Source organism: Chenopodium quinoa, unplaced genomic scaffold, assembly GCF_001683475.1.
Source record: "Chenopodium quinoa cultivar QQ74 unplaced genomic scaffold, ASM168347v1, whole genome shotgun sequence".
Lineage (NCBI taxonomy): Eukaryota > Viridiplantae > Streptophyta > Magnoliopsida > Caryophyllales > Amaranthaceae > Chenopodium > Chenopodium quinoa.
In genome coordinates this window covers 2,228,533-2,250,069 of record NW_018745080.1, presented here as the reverse complement: position 1 = coordinate 2,250,069, position 21,537 = coordinate 2,228,533, and the positions used below count along the sequence as shown (strand labels likewise).

The 21,537-nt window shown below is 35.1% G+C and overlaps 5 protein-coding genes across 5 annotated transcripts; 2 read left to right on the top strand and 3 right to left on the bottom strand.

The window, feature by feature from the left end:
* The first annotated feature begins 973 nt into the window (after positions 1–973).
* LOC110709756 lies at positions 974–4,777 on the top strand. The gene is made up of 5 exons (XM_021887989.1): positions 974–1,372; positions 2,114–2,231; positions 2,347–2,586; positions 3,165–3,273; positions 4,327–4,777. Exons 1-5 carry the CDS (start codon positions 1,103–1,105, stop codon positions 4,406–4,408), a joined length of 819 nt encoding a protein of 272 aa, XP_021743681.1. The 5' UTR covers positions 974–1,102; the 3' UTR covers positions 4,409–4,777.
* A 278-nt stretch (positions 4,778–5,055) lies between these two features.
* On the bottom strand, positions 5,056–5,937 carry LOC110709587. The gene has a single exon (XM_021887802.1). It carries the CDS (start codon positions 5,935–5,937, stop codon positions 5,056–5,058), a length of 882 nt encoding a protein of 293 aa, XP_021743494.1.
* Positions 5,938–6,191: 254 nt separating this feature from the next.
* LOC110709586 (RNA polymerase II transcription factor B subunit 4-like) lies at positions 6,192–11,480 on the bottom strand. Its single transcript, XM_021887801.1, has 12 exons — positions 11,381–11,480; positions 11,175–11,263; positions 10,798–11,089; positions 10,584–10,699; positions 10,285–10,349; positions 10,130–10,175; positions 8,149–8,202; positions 7,997–8,065; positions 7,680–7,756; positions 7,400–7,495; positions 6,665–6,783; positions 6,192–6,545 (listed from the first exon to the last, which is right to left on the bottom strand). Exons 1-11 carry the CDS (start codon positions 11,409–11,411, stop codon positions 6,714–6,716), a joined length of 1,005 nt encoding a protein of 334 aa, XP_021743493.1. The 5' UTR covers positions 11,412–11,480; the 3' UTR covers positions 6,192–6,545; positions 6,665–6,713.
* A 1,726-nt stretch (positions 11,481–13,206) lies between these two features.
* LOC110709585 (aspartic proteinase nepenthesin-2-like) lies at positions 13,207–13,902 on the top strand. The gene has a single exon (XM_021887800.1). It carries the CDS (start codon positions 13,207–13,209, stop codon positions 13,900–13,902), a length of 696 nt encoding a protein of 231 aa, XP_021743492.1.
* An 805-nt stretch (positions 13,903–14,707) lies between these two features.
* Positions 14,708–18,819, bottom strand: LOC110709755 (lysM domain-containing GPI-anchored protein 1-like). Its single transcript, XM_021887987.1, has 5 exons — positions 17,754–18,819; positions 16,572–16,689; positions 16,301–16,462; positions 16,179–16,210; positions 14,708–15,231 (listed from the first exon to the last, which is right to left on the bottom strand). Exons 1-5 carry the CDS (start codon positions 18,433–18,435, stop codon positions 14,936–14,938), a joined length of 1,290 nt encoding a protein of 429 aa, XP_021743679.1. The 5' UTR covers positions 18,436–18,819; the 3' UTR covers positions 14,708–14,935.
* Between the last annotated feature and the right edge of the window lie 2,718 nt (positions 18,820–21,537).

Sequence of the window (21,537 nt, the reverse complement as noted above, 5' to 3'; positions counted from 1 at the left end):
TTAATATTATATTTTCATTTATTTTTTCTAATTTTAGCTCGTTATATGTAGTTGTAAGAGCTACGTTAGCTCCTTATATAGTTATATGTAGCTCTAAGGGCTAAATATAGCATTTTCTTTAAACAAAAACTTACAATCACTTTTTAGGGTGTTAAATAAGAGAGCTAAAAGTAAAAATATTAAAAATACTAAATAAAATAAATATTAATCACATCGATCAACACATGATTTTGACATTCGTTTCAAACTTCATACTCCGGGAGGTGGGAGTGCTTGATAATAGTATCCTTTTGATTATATAGCCTACGCTAGTGATGCGTGGGATTTCGTTCATTTTGCTTCAACATATGAAATATATTTATAGAATGCTAGCCGTATTTAAAAAGAAATACCCATATGGGATATGAGATATTAGTAAGATTTAGAAATGATATTGACTTGATTTCAATTGGGTTAGAAAGTAAACTTTCATAACTTTCCAATGATATACTATTTGTCTTAATTTAAGTTCGAGATTAAAAATTAGGATAAAAACAAAAAACGCAAAAAAACTGGAAAATTCTAGGTCCTAGGGACTTTTGAAAATTCTAAGCGTTTATCCCCTAAAGTTTTGAAAAAATTAGGCATTTGGCCTCCACCCAAAAAAAAAAACAACTTTAACTCCGACGATGTGTTCGATGACCTTACCCTCAGTCGGTGGTGGATTGTTGGGAGGGGAGAATGTTAGATTGAGTTAGAGGCCAAGGAAAAAAAACATGAAATACACTCGAGAGTTTGTTTGTCCATTGGTGTCGTTTAACAACCATTGGAAACTGTTATAGATTCATTAATGTTTTAGTGGATTTCACTTTGGTTATTGTATACTACGTATTTTTTTTAACAACGTTTCTCACTCTAATATTAAGTTTCCGAACACATGGTTATTGACTTATTGATATTCGTTGATATACGTCGAGTCGAGTCAAGTTAGGACCAATTCGACATGTACACAAACTCATAAATACAGTTCTCTAAACACATCAATATGTTGAAAGAAGTTTTGTGAAAATTGTTATCCCCAATTGAGTAAAGAACACCTTATCCAAAATAACAGGAGAAATCAATGGGTCACGCTAAAGAAGCGGTAGAAGCGGCGAAGATCGTGGTCGAGGTGGCGGAGCTCGCTTGGTGCGCCGCTGAGCTCCTCCATCACAACAACCACTCTGATTACCCTAATAATTCCGCCGTTGAATCTAATGCCCCTCTTACTGTCGAAGAATTCGAGGATATTCGAACAGAGAATAGACGATTGAAGGAATTATTGGAGCAGAATTTGAAGTTGTTTCAGAAGATTTCTTCTTCTCCTTCCCTTCTTCAAGATTGCCCTCCTGATGTATGTTCTTAATTTTGATTTTGTGTTTTTGGGTTTGTTTGATTTGGGTATGGGAATTTAGGGATTTGGGAAGTAATTTTGGTTAATTTTTTGGTAGAATCTTGATTTTTTGTTGTAATTTGGTAGATATAAATCTTATGACGAAATTAAGCTTAAAAGATTTGGTCTTTTTAGCCTTTTGCTGTGTTTTTGGGAATTTTGTAATTGGGGATTGATGATAGGAAAGAGAATTGCCTGCTCCTTCAGATTTATGCTTCGAAAGATGATAATTATACTGGTTCTAAGTGATTGAAAGAAAAATTGCATGTCCCCCTTTGGAATTACGCTTCGAAAGATGATCAGTGTGTTGTTTTGAAATGATTTATTGGTGAAAGGGAAATTTCCATTGCCCCTTGCCGCCTTTTCGTGTTGTGTTTCCAATGATGATGATTATATAGCTATGGAGTGATTGGTGGCTGGAAAGGAAAATCGCCGGTTCCCCTTATCGAACTATGTTAAAAGAGATTATGTTTTAGAAGAGGATTATTGTTTTGAAGAGATTGAGGGAGATTTATGCTAAGCAATTTGCTATATGTTTTATATGATTTAGAACAATAGCAATGAGGTTGATGGATCAGGAATTGTTGTGAGCCTTGTTAGGACCAAGGAGGATGGGAGGAATGAACTTAATCGGTGTTTGGTACTCTGTATTGGAATGTGATATTAGCTAATTATGTAATTTGTTTTATGTTGTGAATGCAGCTTCACGAGCGTCTTGTGACTGCTGTAGATTCTGAAAGCTTCTTGACTCGACTTCAGTCGCTCCATGATGGATCGGTGAATGGGACTGCAAAGGAGTTTCCTTTCAAAGAGCCTACAGGTCTGTTGTCATTTGTAGTAACAACATTATAGTTCGTACAATGAGAAGAAGTATTACAGTATTACCATATATTGCCGTAAATCCTGATTTTTGATGGTTAATTGTTGCTTGGCAGGAGAAGACTTGGAAGCTGTTGAAGTTTTAATCAATGTTGACCAAGAAGGACCTAGTTGGTGGGTGTGGGTTACAGATTCCATGGCTCCTGGAAAAGTTGAGGAACGCAGTGGTATAGATGATGAAAACTATGTTATAGTCTGTGAGGAACAGGTGGTGGATGGTGTTGCCAACTTCCTTGCTAGATGTATTGTGTCAAATCCTAAGTTGCAGAAATTGACTCCAGAGCAGCTACAGAAAGGTAAGTTTATGTTGGCTATTGGCTTTTCATTACTTTCGTAGAACCATTTGTCATTAATATATGATATTTGTATTCTACGGAGTATAAAATAAGTCTCTTTTAGACATTGGTATCTGTAGAATTTCCATTCCACTGCATCTCTAAGGTTGCTCTCACCGGTTTGTTTGTTCATGCCCTGCAATTAATTTTATTCGTCTTGCTTACAATGGTTTTGATAAAACAAGTGTGGGCTGAAGTTACAGGCATTGGGAACTTTTTATCTAACTATGTAGTTTTCCTTTAAAGGAATTGGCAATTTAACATCCCTGATCTTGACATAATGACATAATCTGCTATCCAATGGATCTCGAGTGCCCAACTTTTGGATCTTCATATAACGTGATCTTAATTTTTCTTGACAAAAGCCCCTAGAGTAAGCCTTTTGGTACCTCTTTAAGACAACATGACATATGCCCTTCCTTTATAAGATGTTTGTGAATCAAATGAGGAAACCTTTGTTTATAAGTGTCGAGATGTCCCGTTACATTGATTTCTGCTGTTGTAATTTATGTACTGATGTGTGGCTTTAACCGTTGCAGCTTTGACCAGCTCACTTGGTGGATTTCATAAGGTTGAGAAGATGCTGAGTATATGGCATGCTGGGAAGCTGTTCTATGCCCTTTCTACATGGGGACTTGCTATCGCAGGGTCAGTTGATATCCACATAAATACATTTTCCATGCCCCCTTTCTTTAATTTTCAAGTTTATATTTTTTTTCTTGAAAGTAAACATGACAACCCTCCACTCACCTACCATTTTTGCCCTATCATTGTTGAACATGGAGACAAGTAATGGATATCAGTGTAAATTCAAGTGTCTGCCCTCTCAATTCGGAAATATTTTGACCAATTAACGCTAATTACCTAGCTAGAACGTGGGCTGTGCTTACAACTCCGAATTTTAATCTAATAATTTTCGATGATAATAATAAATTATTCTTCCTAAAATTGTTGTAAAAGTGTACTACACAAAACAGGATTGCAATATTTTAGTAAGTTATTTTTCTTGGGGTCTATTCTTTGTGTAGTAGCTGCTTGGTATGGAATCTTGCCTTTATCATGATTCAGTGATCAAGAAATATAGGAACTTTACCTTTACCTTCCCATGACATATACAGTATTTTTTTTTTGCTGCCTCATCTCTCTCTCTCTCCACTGGGTGCCAGATTGCCAGTGAGTCAGCTATTTGATTAGCCTCTCTCTGCTGTGCAACAGGCTGAACCTCTTATCTTTTTTATCAATTTATGCTTCACTTTTTCACATGTAGTCTTTCCTAGAGCTGGCAAAGCAGGTATACGGGTTGTGTTTATGTTTGATTTTGTGTCAATTTCTAGTGGTTCACCGAATACATAAAAAATTATGTAAAAAGTAGGACAGGATAGCCGATAGGTGCATAATTGTGTATAATTACAAATTGATCTGTTTGGGTCGGGTTTGATTCTTGTTTGTGTCATATGTAAAAAGTAGGATAGGATGGCCGATAGGTGCCATATGCCCTTAGGCACAGCCATACTTAACATAGAAATACTTGAAAGGATTTTGAAATAGTCGTGCCTTATGCATTAACTGGGCAATAGTTTAGATTGTGCGATAATTGATAATGATTGAAGTAGGAACCACGAAGCAGGCTACAGCTTTTTGGCTTTGAATTAACACATTCACTTAATTGTGCCTTGTGCTCATATGCTTTCCTCTGTGTAGGTTGTACCAAAGCCGTGCAGTGCTGAAACTTGCTGCTCATGGGGTTCATCATACTAGTAAACTTGTACTAAAGGCCATTTGAAGATTACCATCTTACTACGAAGTGTGCCTGTGAATCAAGGCTGTTGAAGATTATTGTCTTACTTTGAAGTGTCCCTGTGAATCAAGGCCATTTGAAGATGACCGTCTTAATAATGCACGCTGTTGGGATTGTTTTCATTTGTCTTCTTGAACTTAGTGTGTTGTCTAGTTCACTAACTAACTGTAAATAGTTGTAAATAACATTGATTTTCTTTGTTATGTGATGAGATTCTCAGTGGAAATGTTTATGTTCATTGTTTCTTCAATTTAATGATTCTTCTCCAAGTTTGTATTCACATTCTAATGCCGAGGGAATTAGCTCTCACTTTCTCTGGGTTGAATCAAGCTGAACTATTCTGAATGGATTTTATTTTTTTATATTTTTTACGGTAAGATACGAGGTTCCCCCTTCCCATTAATTAATAATAATAATAATTAATGATATAACAATTTGCAATAAACAAAGCTGCCTACTTGACTACAGATCAAGATCTATCTTTTTGTAAAAAAAAGGTACTCAGTATCTTCATAAATTATACTCTGTACTCCGTATTAATTGACCATATACGTATAATAGAACAGCAAAAAAAAATTGTAAAAAATACAAAGAATTTACAGAAGCTAGAACAGGACAGCTCAGACAGAGCATCACTCAGTCATACCCTCATTCTTGATCATGAAATCATGGAATTCTACACAAAAATGCATGGCTGGCATTTCAAGTACTTTATCCATTAATTTCTCATACCAACCATCTCTATTCATTTCTTGGTTCAATCTTCCAACAAATCCTTCATTTCTCTTCTCACAGTAAGCCAAAAACTTTGCCACTATTCTTGAATTCTTTTCTTCCCAACACTTTGCGCTGAAACCTCTCGGCTTGAATACCGGCTTTGGACTGCCAAAACCGGCCAAATCGCTTATATATTCAACCATTCCAGCTAGCAAGGTCTTCGGAGCTGTGTGTTGCCTATTGAACAGCAAAATTTCAGCCATGCCTTTTTGAATTTCCTTTCTGATTCTGTACCTGAAGTCACCAAATTCCATGACAAGAGGATTTATGAAGAGTATATACTTGCTCTTTTGTCCCAAAGACTTGACAGCAACTGTATGATCATTGGTTAGATTGTGGCTGACTAGTTGGACATCGACCTGGGCGATGAGCTTCTCAGGTATGCTACCATCACCAGGAAAAAGAATTTCAGCAGCAAAAGTGGAAGAACTTTGAACTAGTCGGATGGCTTCATCATTGGAGACGAAGAAGAGAGTGAATTTCTCTCCCGCTGGTGTATCCTTCATGTTGTTAACGGCTGTGATCGCAAATCCTTTTGATGCCTCATGGGATGCCCATATGGAGATAACACCAATTAAGAATATAACAAGGAGACGAGCAGATAAACCAAAGCAGGATGAGATGGTCTTGTCACTGTCGTTTGATGTCGGACCCACAAAGCCAGTGGTGGTGGTTATTGTGGCGTCAGCATGGTTTGCCAAGGGGAGGAGGGGGTGGCGGAGTTCCTTCTCTTCCATGGATGGAATGCTGTATAGGATAGATTGAAGGGGCAGCCCCAGATAGTTTGTATAAAAATAGGATCAAAATCAGATACAAAGCCAATGGGTTATCCTTAAAAATAACATGGGTGGGACACTATAGATTCAATAATGGCACATGGGATCATACTATCCAGCTAGATATTTGTTCAGATCTAATGGACCTGTAACTTCAAGCCTGAATATTTTTCTTAGATCTTTTTAATTACACGTGTTTAAATACATACCTAGTCTTTGGAAAAAACATTGTACAAAAAGAGACGTAAAGTTATCCAAAACATAGCAACATCTGCTGTTATTATCACTCTTCAAAACAATCAACTTAGTTATCTGATATTAATAAAAAGCTACAAAGAAATAAAGCATATGATTTATCGCCAAAGAACTATAGGGAGAAAAACATAATCTAACCAACTATGCCTAACCAGAAGAAATTGCAGTATCAGAAAATTGTGTAGTGATCCTGTATCATTTCATATCTGCTTATACCAGGAATAACAGAATTGACCATGCTTAACAGTTTTTGGACTCTCATAAACGAAGCTTCATGGAGCCATGTAAGCATATAGCAGCAAATGATTGAAACCCTGCAAGTAAATTTGGCTCACATATTAGATTGATCAAAGGTGAAAAGGGAGATAATATCTAAGTATCTAGATGAATTAAGGATCATGCCCCCTATAGGATATAAGATATTTGCCAATACCATCATTTGCGCTGAGTAAAAATTTGAGCAGAAATACTGAACACGTGTATCATGATGGATCTTTTCTCTTCTGACCTGATACTGATGATGCATCTGACTGGGCTCGGCCATAAACTGACCTGTTTTCTCAAATTATGATGCAGAAAGCAGAGAACAGAAAAGCAATCAGAAATGTAAAGGGAGATCAATACAGGAATGTGACTAAAATCTGAGAATAAACCCTGTCCCAAGAAAGTAAATGTCACGTCTTTTTTACCCCTGCCAAAAAAAAAAAAAAAAAAAAAAAAAAAAAACCTTGCAAACCCACCCCCACACACACCAAACAATATAGTTTAGAAATAGCAAGATGTAGAATCCACCAAAAAAGTTTGTACAAGACTACAAGGCACTTCACTTCACAGTGCACACACTGATCTTGAGCAGATGAACCAAATGACAAGTCCAATGGAAGGTATGGTAGTTCTCTAAATAACTAGATGACAAGTTCAATGGAAGGTAAAGGAGTTTTCCAGTTAACTATACTGGGCAGAACAAGTGAATGTGAAGAACTAAAATTATGTCAAATCCACAACAAAGAGAATTATCCCCTGCAATATAGTGGGCAACAGTTAAAATAAACTAAACAGCTTATACAACTGCTAAGCATGATCCTTTGACCATACTAGGTTTGCTAAGCACTAATTCGAAATACTGCAAAAGTTGTTCAATTTAGCTGCTGAGAAAAATGTTACTCACCCACATGTAGAACATTTCTTGTGGTGCATACAGAATATCGACAAGCATACCAAGCATATGTAACCCATATCTATCGTGTTTTTGTGGCAAAAACACCTGGAAAATTGAATAGCAGACATTAGCACACAATATTGAGAAAGTGGCCAAGCACATATTGAAACATGCAAAGCACAAAACACTATGTTATAGCAACATCATATCTAGGTATCATGTATACAAAACTACAAAAGTAATAAGAAAGCTTCAATTGAGCTAATGCAAAGGAATAAAAAAAACTTACGAGGCACGAAAATCAACGCCTACAGGTTTAGGAAGTTGTATGAAGTTCCTCGAGTGCAAGTCAGTAGCAAAAACAGTCTGCATATTATAAGCGTAAAAGTATATCAAGTCTGGAGCAGTAAGATTGAAAAAGAGAGAGAGAGAACTAGCTCCCCACCACAACAAGAAAAAAGAAGGAAACAGTCCCTGCAATAACCAAGGCCAAACTACAGTTGTGTCAACTGTTCAACCACACCGACATACCCCTAATTATAGGAGGGGGGCAGATAATATTGTAGAAACTGAGTGCATTATTGATAAGAACAACAAATAACTTACAGAAAGATACTGAAATAGCCCGTCGAGTTGCTGAGGTTTCAAATAGACCCCGCCAGTAATGTAAGACGCCTGCATATCAAATACAATAGAATTTAAAACATCTAAATGGACTACAAAAACAAAATCATTGAGGAAAAAGCATTACGCACTACCTGCTGCAAGAAGGCAGAATGCTGTGCTCCTATAACACAAGAATCAATCGGGACCTACATGTATATAACCAAACTTATCAAATTCGTAGACATCAATTGATCAAACAAGAGCCGTTGATTATATTTAATGTGTCTTTCTTTGGGCTCAGGATGAGGGTAGGGTCATCGTTACAGCCAGAACTTGAAATTGGTGCAATGACTAGTTCCCTTCACCTTAGAATAATCTTTATTCATTAAATATCAATTTTGATCTTTAGAATCAGAAATTTCATATAATACTAGTGTATCAATTAACATGTTTTAATCGGTACAAATCAGTTTTATCATTAAAAGATAATCCAGTTCAGTAGAAATCAAGGCCTCAGAAGGTTTTTGTTGAACCAAAAAAAAAAAAAAAAAAAAAAAAAAAAGCAAAACACACACAAGATCGGAAGATAAAGCCAAAAAAAATTAAAAAAAAAAAAAAGAAGATATTAATGCTTCAGAAAGAATTCTATTTTAACATTTGCAAGGCGAGAAGTATCCCTCTCTTCCATCCAAGTTATAGTAGAACTAAAGTTCAATTCAATCTTTAGGTCAATTGAAGCACCCTGTTTAGTTTACAGCAATAAATGTTTCTAATGGTAATGAGTATATATGTATATTTGTATGGAGAGTCTTATGCCAATGTCCATTGTAATGCATGTTCACCCCAATATAGTAATAGTAACGAGTATATATGTAAATTTGTATGGAAAGTATCATGCCAATATCCATTGCAATGCATGTTCACCCAAATATTATTAACTTTTTTTCATAATAATCCATTGCTAGATACCACATCAGCCATTTGTACTCATACAAGCTCACCTGTAGCAGAGACCAACCTGAAACCATCTTTTAGCATACAGTCCTCTAAAGTTATCACCGCATAATGAGAATAACCTTCAAATAAGAAGATTCTGAGGATTCCGCATAATGAAATCCATGTTAAATGTTGTCTTGGAAGGGTGGATTTGGTCCTAAATCAATAATGTTCATTCTAGGTTAGCAATAGTCATTCTAAGCAATATTCCAGAAATGTATCTAACCGACACCAACTCACCACTATTGAGGACTCTTTCATCTTGACCCCATAAACATCAGGAAAGAGAAACAAAGGAAACAAAAGGAAGACTGTAATATGCAGCATCATGACAAGGAGTATGAAATATTCCATATAATGTCTAGGAGTGCAGAAATTGGAGATGTCCATCAAAAGAAAGTCTGAAACCATAAAATAGAAAAGAGCTCAAACTACATAATCAAGGGAGCTCTCATTATTTTCTTTAAAAAAAAAAAAAAAAAAAAAAAAAAACGGAGCTCTCATTAATTTCTTTATATGCAATCCTATCTCCAATATGACATATAAATGAATCAAAGGGAGTATATTCTAAAACAGCAATCTACCAAAAATATTAATAAATTGTCATCACCGCTCTAAGAGATTCCCACCGGCTCCAATATCACAAAGGCATCACTAAGTCATACTCCCTAGTGAAGCATTAACTACTAGACAAACACTGCCCCTACACGGCCTACAGTCTACCAAATTAGCAAAATAACTACTAGTATAAGAGTTTAAGATGTAAAGTAGATTGCTGTGTACTCTGCTGCGTACTACTATAGGTACAGCTACTGAACTATTTCTCCCTGCTCTTTGTTTTGTAGCTTCCAATCAATCTCATAATTGGGACTGGGGCATCAAAGCAGGCACTATGGTGGCAGAGAAACAACTAGAATATGATGTTAATCAGCTTCCATGGTCTCACAAAACTGTTGGGTTATCAGAAAAAGAGCAGGGAATTTGCATTAAGCTTCCTTGGTTTTACCACGTAAGACTCATGGTGAAGCTTCACCATATATATTGGTCAAATAGATTCTTTATCAACCCATGACAAGGGAAAAAAAAAAATTGGGATTACACAAACTAATTAACTTGAGTACTGAATGAGTAAGGTACCATGGAACGCTGAGCTGAAAATATGGAATTCATCACAGCAACATATCTGAAAAAGGCCAAAAAAAAAAAAAAAAAAAAAAAAAAAAAATTAAAGGCCAATGTTAACTTTATAATTTATATAATAGAATAAAGGAATGAAAAAGAAAAGAACATACTGCTCAGGTCCACAGCCAAAATCACAAACAACTACGTCAGCTGAGAAATGTCCAAGTTTTACACTTTATCGCGGTGCCATGTATGAATGCAGGTGCTTTGGAGAGGCATGAAAGGTCCACTCAACATAGCAGTAATTGAAAAATACTTAACAACAGTTATACAGAATGCAACTAGCTTATAATTTTAATAAAAGTTCATGCAACTGAGCAAATATCACAAAATCCAAAAATTGCTTCAACAAAATTGAGATTTTTCATACATATTGAAGCCCACGTTTGATACATATCAAATTTCAAAAGTACATAACATGATGAAACACAAACAAGACTAAAAACCTACAAACACAAAATACAATCAAGCAACTCACCCTTGGCTGAGGATGAAGCGGCCCGGATCGAAAAACACGCTGAACATCTATTTTCCACAAATTAATGCAAACAAAACCAACAATGTCCTCAAAATTAAACATTCATTAACAACCAAAAAGCTCGAAAAATCGAACCAAAGGATACAACAAAGAGCCATAGACAGGGAACCCGATAAAAGAGAGGAACCTACGCCATTAGCAGCACCAACAGAGCTCAAACTCTCATCATTACTCACAAAATCCTCCAAATTCTTGAGCACTTCCGAGCAAAAAGCCGGCATTTTAACATCATCGGAGCTCTGATTGGAAGAAATCGATGACGAAACCGACGACAACGACGAATCGTAAATGTAACCACAAGTATTGTGACCAGTCGCAATGATCACAACTTGATTCAGCTGATTGAGCAGCAAAATTGAATTCACAAATGAGAGAATCTGCAAAAAAAAGATAGAATTATTACGAATGAATAAATAATGAAGAAAATTAAGGAAAGTGAAAATTTAGGGTTTAGGGTTTTACGTGAGAAAGGAAATGGGAGAACGAGATAGAAGATGAAGTCCAGAAATATGGATTGGTGTCGAGTAATAGTACCACCAAACTTACATCGTCTGCAAAAATTCAAAAATTAAAGGTTTGAATTTGGGGATTTTTGATTGTTAGGGTTTATTATGGGGGAAAAATTGTGATGAATTGAAGGAGGAGAGAGAAAGAGTGTTGATGATTACCAGTGTAGAGCTTGGAAGCAATCGGAGCCATTGCCGCCGATGTGAGTATTTTCTGACTTGAATTTATTTTGATGACTTCACTTGTTCACTTGTGTAGTTGTATAGTTGTGTTATGTCCTTCTAACCGAGTGAGGTGGCAATGGTCGGTTCGGGTCCGGTTGGGTTAGGATCAAGTAAGTTGAATCGCATTCAAATGATGAATTTTTCTTAACTAAGTATATGAAAATTAAACTTAATTTTTCAGATTTTTATTTTAAAATAAGGAAAAAAAGGAACATTAAGAGACCGTCCTCGCGAATTATAAATTCATTTCTAAGAAAATATAATCAATGTGTTAAGGGCCGCCCATAAAACTTTAATTGAGTTGATAACTATAAGATTATTGCCTTCAATATGGATGTTTTTGATGCCTTGTTAAACGCAAGAAAGTTGCTCTTGTGAAAAGCATATGTTTAGCTATGAGCGTATTAGTGTCGTCAAGGTTGAAAATACACGTAGTTTATACCCTTATACAAGTATAGAAAAAAGATGAATTTCATTCTTATATGAATTATAAATTCAAGTCTGTTTAATCTTAATTTTTTTAAAATGAACATAGTTTGTTTTTTGATATGTTGTTGTAGAAATGATTTTCATATATATTTTGACATGTTTGTCAATGAATGTTTTCAAACATTAATATCTTCAGCTATTAATGCAAAATTATAACAAAATGATGTTCGGATATTATACATTAAGACGAATCTAACAAAACTAAAATATACGTAGTAAATCACAAAAAGAAGTCAAAGTAACTTATGTAAATAGTGTCAAAATCAAAGTGTGTCAACTAATAAAAAAAACCAGAGGATGTAACACTTAATTGTCATTCAAAGAAATTAATTTGAGAAAATCACTCTTAAACCAATTTGCAACACATTATTGATACCTCCATACAAGAATTCGTAACATATCTGAACTTCTTAATAGTAACATCAATGAACAAGCATAGAAAACGTTCACAGCATGGACTTACTTTATGAATCTATGAGTTATGAGTCTTACGCCATCCATGCATGAGGTCTATCAAATTATTCTTGCTCTTAAATTTTGACCAAAAAAAAATGGATTAGCAGTATTTTATTGAGAAGATTATGGGTAGTCCAAATTAAACTATGAGTAAACATTAGTTCTGGAGTCTTAGCCACACTTTAGACACTAGTATAATTAACTTTAAATGACGGAAACTCCCTCAATATCCCCAATTTTAATTGAAATTAACTCCATATTAAAAACTAAAATATCAAAAAACAATTTTAATTTCAAAAGCTTCATAAAATTGTGATATGTTTGAAATTTGAGCATGTAACGTTAATGTATATTTCCTTCGTTATTTTTTAATCGCAATGTATTCCTTTTAGGAAAGTTATAAATTAACTGTAACATTACTTTATTTGGACAATGTTTTTCTCTATCTCTCTCCTCATCACATTAGTCAACTTTTTTTTTTACTCTTTCTATCTCTCTACTCTCATATATTACCGTGCATTTGTGTAACTCCCCTATGTTGCAATTAAAAAGAAAGAAATAAGTTTGTACTAGTGGGAAATTAGGTGCAATAACATTTATATAACGCCATAAGTATATACTAGTGGGAAATTAGGTGCAATGGCATTTATATAACGCCATAGTGCACATCAATCTAGTACAAAGTTGTTATTTCACTAGTAAGTTGCTTTAAATTTTGACACACAAAATATAAACACGACTATATTATAGGTATAAAGGCTATTACTCTGAGCCTCTTAGGTAACGCTCCACAACAATAACCAAAGGAATATATGTCAATGGATCTTTATTTGCATTTGCATCATCTCCATTTCATTGGTGGCCATCTTTTCAACATGCTCAACCCACCCCTACTACAATTCGCTTCACCAATTATTCTTATGATCTTCAATTTCATTCCATTAGCATTGACAATATCCACTTCACTTACAGTCACTTCTTCTCCCCAAGTGAGCTTTCGAGTTGATATTGCCCGTATTAATTCCAGGTTAAAACTACCTGTCTTGCAAACATCTCAAAGCACCATCAAGCTTGAAGGGTTTAACACACAAGCCGCGAACCCTACACCATCTCCTAGTTTCAAGTCATTAGTTCTTCAAGCTGATGGCGAGTTTATTATGAACGTGTCTCTTGGGGCTCCTCCTAGGCAGTTTCCTGCCATCATGGACACCGGCAGTGATCTTGTGTGGACACAATGCATGCCTTGTATGGCTTGCTACAGTCAAGCCACCCCTATTTTTGACCCTAATGCTTCGTCCTCTTTCTCTCCTCTCCCTTGTTCCAACCCTTTATGTGCCTCTAAAACGAAAAAATGCACGAATAATTTGTGTAGATATAGGACCTTATACGGGGATATGTCTTTCACACAAGGGTACCTAGCAACGGATACTTTCATCCTAGGTGACTCGACACACAATGTGTCTATACCGAGCATAGGATTTGGCTGTGGAATAACAATGGAGGGTCCGGTCTAGACACTGTAGCAGGCATTATAGGTCTAGGACGTGGCCCTCTGTCCCTTGTCTCACAGCTTAAGGTGAAAAAGTTATCGTATTGCTTGCCTATGCTAGGAGAAAACAAAAAGGGTACCCTTTCTTTTGGGTCTCTGGCAGATGAGGGCTGTAATGCTAGTAATTCTCAGGGTACAATTCTCGAAAAACCAGTATTACCATCTCGATACTATGTATGTATCTCTGGAAGGGATATCTGTTGATGATACTCTTCTTCTGCTAATGAAATCCACATTTGAGTTGAAGAAAGATGGAATTGGTGGGATGATTCTCGACACTGGAACCACACTAACTTGGTGCAAGAAGCATACCAGGTATTGAAGCAAGAGTTTGTGATGCGCACAAGGCTGTCTGTTGTTTTCTCCTCGTATACAGACCTGGATCTGTGCTTTCGTACACCTGCTGATAAAAATGCTTCGAGCCACAGTTTCCCCAAACTAAAATTCCACTTTAAGGATTTGGTGTTGGAGCTGCCTAAAGATAACTACTTGACTGATGCCAGCAGCCCGAGAATGGTGTGCCTGACAATCATGCCGAGTAAAAGTGTATCATTGTTTGGAAGCCAGCTGCAGCAGAACTTTGTAATTCCTCATGATCTGGAGAAGCAGACAGTATACTTCTTTCCATCTCAATGCGCATATAGACAGATGAGAATTTTTTTGTATTCGTAGAGCAAAAACTAATGAAAGCTGAAACATGGTGCACTTTTGTTTAACTGATAAGAGCAAAGCAAAAAATTATCACAGGTAAACCTAAAATGAACAAGGAATAACATAAAGCAACGTCCGGCTTCTAATTCAAGTTTCAAGACATTATCAAGAAAGGTGATAATTGCCGATAGTAGAAACTCACTAGTCATTGAACAAATATCGAATTACATGATGAGTTAACCAAATGCTCTACCGATACAAAAAAATTCTCATCAGGCATCCAAAAATTAGTAATTGTTACAATTAAGTCACATAGATACAACAAACAAGTTCAAAGTGGTAGAATATCAGAAGCCCTGACGAGCCCCCAGGCACACAAGGAGCACACATAAAGCAACTGTGACTTGGGAGGTAGCAAATGGATTCACCACCGAGCAGCCTGAGGTAGCAATCCCAGCAGTGCTTGCAGCAGGTCCACTGCCTGGAAATGAACCTAGAGGTGGTAAAACTGCACCTGTGGAACCAGGCACCCTAGCTCCCCGAGCATGTGAGGGTGATGGTGCTGGTGCTGATGCCGGAGCGTATATGGAATCCCGAGTAGATGTAGTAGGAGGTGGAAAGACTGCAGGAAACTGCTGAGGCCCTGAACCATTCGAGATTCAAAAAGACCAGAATCAGTATGTTTGGCAGTGTAATGCAAATATGCAAATGGCTACTTTGTGTGTGTGTGTGTGTGGGAGGGGAGGGGGGAGTAACCTAGAATTCTTTCTGGCTATTACTTCCATCATCCTTCTTTAAAATGAAATATACATAGAAATTGAGTTAATATTAAGAGGAAACTAGAGTTATTGATGCCACAAGATTGGAATCAACAGCAAAAAAGAGAAATAGGAAGTAACAAGCTGCGGACTATTGTTCTGCAGATCTTGTTTAATTTAAATGTTAAAGAAACAAGACAACAAGCATAATGATCCTTTTAAGTAGAAACACGGCTGCATATAACGTGTTCAGATTTTCCATGCAAAAATCAATATTTGATAATGGCCTCGTCTTTTAGTGAATGGGAAAAAATTAATGCATGGCATAGATGAACTAGTATCAACACCCCCGTCATCTCTAATTGAGATGGTACTGGCTGGATTCCTCTGGATTAGAAATTTAGAATGTGCTACCCTTTATTTGAATCCCACTGACGGCTTTAATAAACTTTGGTTGTTCCTTGTGGATTTCAATCTCTTGTAGAAGTAGATGTACGGAACCTCAGAAGTAAAACTAAACAAGTGAGCTTCCAACACACCAAAATCCTTTTTACAGGATCGTGAGGTCTGATGTTGCAATATATGATGAGTATGTGTCTCAATCTGAATTCCTAGTAATACCATACTTGTGTAGAATATGACTTTGAGACCCAGAGACTAACAGAACAATGACTCATGCACTACATACTAGCAGTGGGGAAAAATTAAAAAAAAATAAATAAATAAAACTCGATCATCCTTTAATAAGCATTCCTCTTGTGGGCAATTAGGAAGCCACAAAAGCATTAAACTAGACACATGAAGAACCGTATGCATTAGTTCTAGGTTTTACCTGGGCAACGAGGTTGAAGAGATGTGGACAACCTGCAAAGCATCAATAGAAATTTCAGCCAGAGAACTTTCAACCATAAATATTAAATACCAAGAAAGATGGCAGCTTATAGACAAACATACATAGTTAGAATTGTGCCATTTGAATAACCATCGTAATTACAAGAAGTAACATTGCAACCAGCACTGGTTTGTTGAATAGTAGAATTCCCAACCATAAGGTTGCTACCACGGCATTGCATGCTTGAGCAAGATACCGCCAATGATGCTGGCATGCAATACAAACTGTAAACATAACCACAACCATGCTTAATCTACCAAGCAAACAAGTAAACCAGTACCTCCAAATAAATTTAAAAGGTGAAAATCATCTTAAATTGTTTAAGTTACTTACTTGCGGCTCCCTGGGCCACAACTGCACTGTACACAGTGACTTGCAGAGATTGCATAACTTCCATTTGGAACAATCAGGCCATAATCAGAAGCAGTTGTTGGAAAATTTGATGCACATGCTGCAAGGCAATGACAAAATTAGAAGCTTATCCATCACACCATTGTTTAGATAAAAGATACCGAGAGAGGATTCCAACAAAGTGAACCTCATTGCTTGTTTGAATACTCTTTAAATTTGACAACATGTAGGCACTCAATCATCAATCATAATCACAATTACACACACACACACACACACACACACACACACCAACAAAGTGAACCTCATTGCTTGTTTGAATATAAGGCACTCAATCATCAATCACACGCACACACATACACACACACACACTCACACTCCAACAAAGTGAACCTCATTGCTTGTTTGAATACTCTCTAAATTTAACAGCATGTAGGTGACAGGTGACAACATGCACTCACCCCCACCCACTGACCCGCAACCACATCCACGCAACCCCCCCCCCCACCACCACCACCACACACACACACTATAATCCATCGTTTTACGTTAACATTGCAATTTTAGATAGAATTAACTAACTAAATTCTTAGATAATTCCTTAATGTATGCCAAAAAAAATAAAAAAATAAAAAGTAATACTACCTTGTTCAAAAGGTTCGTATTTTTCAGACAAAGGTAGTACAGAGTAGTATACTACAATTCTAATATTCAACATAGCCTTACTAGAGTACATAGCATTTAAAAATAAAAAATAAAAAAACACACACACACACACAATTTTTCTACTAGATTGCACCTAGAAAATCATACAATTAAAGACCTTGTTAAATTAAAACTTTAAAAGCAACATACAGGAGTCTGCATTTCAGTTAATTTAGCATTCTATACATAAAGCATAAAGTCTTCTTGAGTCATAACAAATAATGTTGTAGCACAATGCAGAAAACTCCCATAACTTGAAAGCTCAATCAATATTGCAAGCTGAACAATAAGCATGGGTACATGGTACATTTTAAAACAGAACGAATATGACAAAATCATGCGTCAATCAGTGTTATATCAATGCTAGACTATCTTGTCATTCAACTTCATATAATGGGTTACATACATCATTTTCCAACAGTTACAACAACAAGAAGAAAAACAGGACAGTCTTCTCACCAGACAGTGGCACTGAAAGTATATCTCCAGGAAAAATAGCAGTACTTCCCATAGCATTAACATTCATCAAATCAGTAATAGTATTCCTATACCTCGCCGCGATACCAGGCAATGTATCAGCAGGTTGAACAACATATGACAAATAGATAGCAGGCAAAGAGTTATCAGTATTATTAAAACAAGTACAAGGCAAAGGCACAACCAAATTCTGTCCAACATCAAGAACAGCAGTATCAGTAATTGAATTAGCTTCCCTAAGCTGATCTGCAGACACTAAACCCCCATAAATCGAGTCTGCAATCGAGGAAAGCGAATCCGAAGGCCGGGTTTTGTAATGTGTAGACACTGATTTCCTAATACCATCAACACAAGAACAACTAATGGGGATTCTGAGGAATAACTGGGATGGTAATATATGGTTTTCGACATCCGGGTACGAAATGTCAATTGAATTTGCGGTTAGTAGAGCAATTGGGTCGATTCCAAAGAGGGCAGCTACCTCAGAGACTTTAAGGTCAGTGTATAAAGTGTAACCAAGCATAGCATTGCATGAGTCTGAGTTTGAACAGGGTTCAATGGTTGATTTTGAGCTTACTAGTGATAAAATTGACAAGATTGTAAGTATGAAAATGGTTAGTTTTGAGGTTACTAGTGGATTTGAAGTGGGTTTTGAGTTTAGCATCTTTAGGTTGCTTTTTTTGGGTCTAAAATGAGTGAGAAAAACCCAGAAACAAGAAAAATGGAAGAAAAGTTTGGGTTTTTTTTTTTGTTGGGAGTTTGCTTAAGTTAAAGAGGTTTTTCTGGGTAAGAACAAAAAAAAAAAAAAAAAAATCTGGGGTTTCCGGGGAAGATGTAAACGGTTGGAAATTTGAAAGGGGTTTGAGGGTTTGGGAAAACTGGGTTTGAGGAGAGAGATTGGAGGCGGAAGAAGAGGGAGGAGAAATGGAGAAGTCTGTAAAAGTTGTAAAAGTAAGGAAGAAGTGGACAAAAGTTGTGCAAGACAGAGGTGAGGGTGTCTTGATTTTCGAGCTTTTTTTGTGAGTTGTGACAAGACAATTTTCAATTTTGCCATGATTCCATGAGTATTCCATTGCTCCTCAGTCTCACTAAAATTGTACTGTACAATATACGATACTGTATATTAATTGTAATTTGTATACTTTGTAGTTTGTACTGTATCATTTCATTTGAAAACTCTTGAATTTTTTAATTTGTTTTTCATTTTACGGTGATGATTGGGTTGTTGAGACTTGAGGGAAAACAATAACCATCATACTACATATGACATTTGTATCCACGAATATTACATATTACTAAATGCGAAACTAGGTAAGACACTCGGTAGTAATATATTAAATATTTTCCCTTCAATGATACTTTCTTAAAAAAAAAAAATCTTCCTCCAATTATACTTGCTTAAAAAAGGATTGTATTTAAATTATTACATTTGCCTAACATAAAATATAAACTAACTTTCTAAAATACTAAATTGTTCATTAAACTTTATGTGTGGTTATTTATTAATGTACTTCATACTCCGTACAGTTTAATACTTCTCAGTTCTTTTTTACTTGACCCGCTTTGACTTTTACACTACTCACCACCCTTCCTTTGACTGTCCTTTGTGAATTATACGTAAGGAAAAAACATATTCATGTGAGATCTTATTAAAATCGTCTCAATAAATACTATCATAATATATAACTTTTATAATTTTTGCGTACAGAGAGTTAAAGTTATTGATAGTTAAAGTTTAGCATTAGCAAGCGTGATGAATGAAACCGATCAAGTAAAAAATAATAGAGGAAGTGATTGGTATGTCGAGTCCTTTGAAAAAAACACTGTTTTTATAATTTGTTGTCAGTAAAATTATTGTACAACTGTATATCTATTGCACGGGGTTTAACCTAGTTTTGTAGTATATGGAAGTCAATGGAACAATATTAAGAATGCAGGAAAAAAAATAAAAAATAAAAAATTATTGTGAAGTACTACATATCATAAGGTGTTAACTGTTAAGGAATTATTTCAACTTTTAACTTAAACTGTATCTACCTGGTGTAATGTTGTGAGAAATAAAATTAAGACTTGTGTTTCTTGAATAAACTTGCTTGTAATACACTCTATGATTAACATATATTACTTACTTGCTAATTTCATTCTATATTGACATTTTGACATTTAGAATTAATGAATGAATGCAAAAACGAGCCTTTATGATGCTTAATGCAAAACCTTTGTCATGGGTACCAAAAAAATTGTTCTAATTGAGCAAGTGAGGAAGTACAAACACATACCCAATAGACTAATATTGGGTTTCATAGTTTCAACATACACAATTTTTTACTCGTATTTTTTCTTCAAATCTCAATGTCAATTCAGCCTCAGCATATGTGCAAAATATCATAATAAAACTTTATGGTAGTATTATAAAAACCTCTAATGATAAAATTTACTGGTATTATACTCACTCTGTTCTTAAAAAGGCTTTTTCAGTTTGATGGTAGCTAGTATACATTGACTATAAATCAATTTAGTTGGAAATTAAAAAAATACAAAATATAACAATTAAATATTAATAATAAACTTAATGAGATAAAATCAAATACAACCCAACATGACAATATTGTCTTTAATACGATATAAACTCTCTTCGTATTTTATTACTTGCTCCATTTCTCGTGGGCAAGTATGTTGATGCAAGTCCTTAATCAGTAATATATTTTAACAGCTGAAAATTAATAATATATTCATTGACACAATTCCAACAAGTGGCCACAAACTAAATTTTTTCTTATATATAAAAATCACAAGCAATAGTCAAGGTAGATCAAATGAATAATGCAAATGGAGGATTATTAAGAGTTATTTTGAAAAATCTATTATTTTGTGAATAGTGTCAATATTTCAAGTTCAAGTAGGAAGAGGTTGGAGGGATTTAAGTAAAACTTTTCTTTTCACTAGGCCGGCTAACGTTTTACTAGCCATGTCCAGTATTTTTTTTTGGGTTGGCATTGTTAGTAGCGTTAATTAAGAAAAATATGTAAACAAATTTTTTTAGGAGTATATGTCCACACTCTATTCGTAAGAGTTAAGAAAAACAATTAATATTAATAAGGGCAAATATGTAAATAAATATTTTACGGACGTAATCTTCTCAATATTAGTTATAAAGTGTGGTCATACTTTTAAAAGGGGGTAAATACGTAAATAAACATTTTAGGGGTATAATAGTCTTAACACATTCATAAGAGTTTACTCATACTTTTAAAAAGGTAGAGAAGAGTATATATTTTCATGTGTGCCAAGAAAGATTCTACAAAGGTTTTTTTAAAAGACAACCAGTTTTACATTATAATCTATCTCAACCATTTATTTTCAACATTATTTAATCTCAACCATTTACATTATAAATTATCAAAGTTGAATAAAAATTTTCCACAAAAAATAAATATAGGGTTTTGTTAAATCAAAAAATAATTTAATTTTCTATATTTCACGTACAACTCTTTGAGGAAAATGTGAATTGGTATAATTATTGCAAAACAAGGTATGACAAAATGAAGAGACTTTGGGGGAAGGAGTTCATATACACACATTAATTCGGAACAACCATAATTTGTCAACTTAGATGTACAAACAAAAATAATAATAATAATAATAATAATAATAATAATAATAATAATAAAAATAATAATAATAATAATAAAAACCCTCCATATGACAGTATATATAATATATATACATATATATATATTTTGAAAGACATATGACACTATAATTA

Coding starts and splice junctions, on each gene's coding strand:
- LOC110709587 (XM_021887802.1), bottom strand. CDS start 5,937: ATGGAAGAGAAGGAACTCCGCCACCCCCTCCTCCCCTTGGCAAACCAT.
- LOC110709756 (XM_021887989.1), top strand. CDS start 1,103: ATGGGTCACGCTAAAGAAGCGGTAGAAGCGGCGAAGATCGTGGTCGAG. Junction 1,373..2,113: donor TTCAAGATTGCCCTCCTGAT/GTATGTTCTTAA, acceptor TTGTGAATGCAG/CTTCACGAGCGTCTTGTGAC. Junction 3,274..4,326: donor TGGGGACTTGCTATCGCAGG/GTCAGTTGATAT, acceptor TCCTCTGTGTAG/GTTGTACCAAAGCCGTGCAG.
- LOC110709586 (XM_021887801.1), bottom strand. CDS start 11,411: ATGGCTCCGATTGCTTCCAAGCTCTACACTG. Junction 11,090..11,174: donor TCTCCCATTTCCTTTCTCAC/GTAAAACCCTAA, acceptor TTTTTTTTGCAG/ATTCTCTCATTTGTGAATTC. Junction 10,700..10,797: donor CCTGTCTATGGCTCTTTGTT/GTATCCTTTGGT, acceptor TGTGGAAAATAG/ATGTTCAGCGTGTTTTTCGA.
- LOC110709755 (XM_021887987.1), bottom strand. CDS start 18,435: ATGCTAAACTCAAAACCCACTTCAAATCCACTAGTAACCTCAAAACTA. Junction 16,463..16,571: donor TGTGGCCCAGGGAGCCGCAA/GTAAGTAACTTA, acceptor TTATGTTTACAG/TTTGTATTGCATGCCAGCAT. Junction 15,232..16,178: donor TCTTCAACCTCGTTGCCCAG/GTAAAACCTAGA, acceptor CGAATGGTTCAG/GGCCTCAGCAGTTTCCTGCA.
- LOC110709585 (XM_021887800.1), top strand. CDS start 13,207: ATGGATCTTTATTTGCATTTGCATCATCTCCATTTCATTGGTGGCCAT.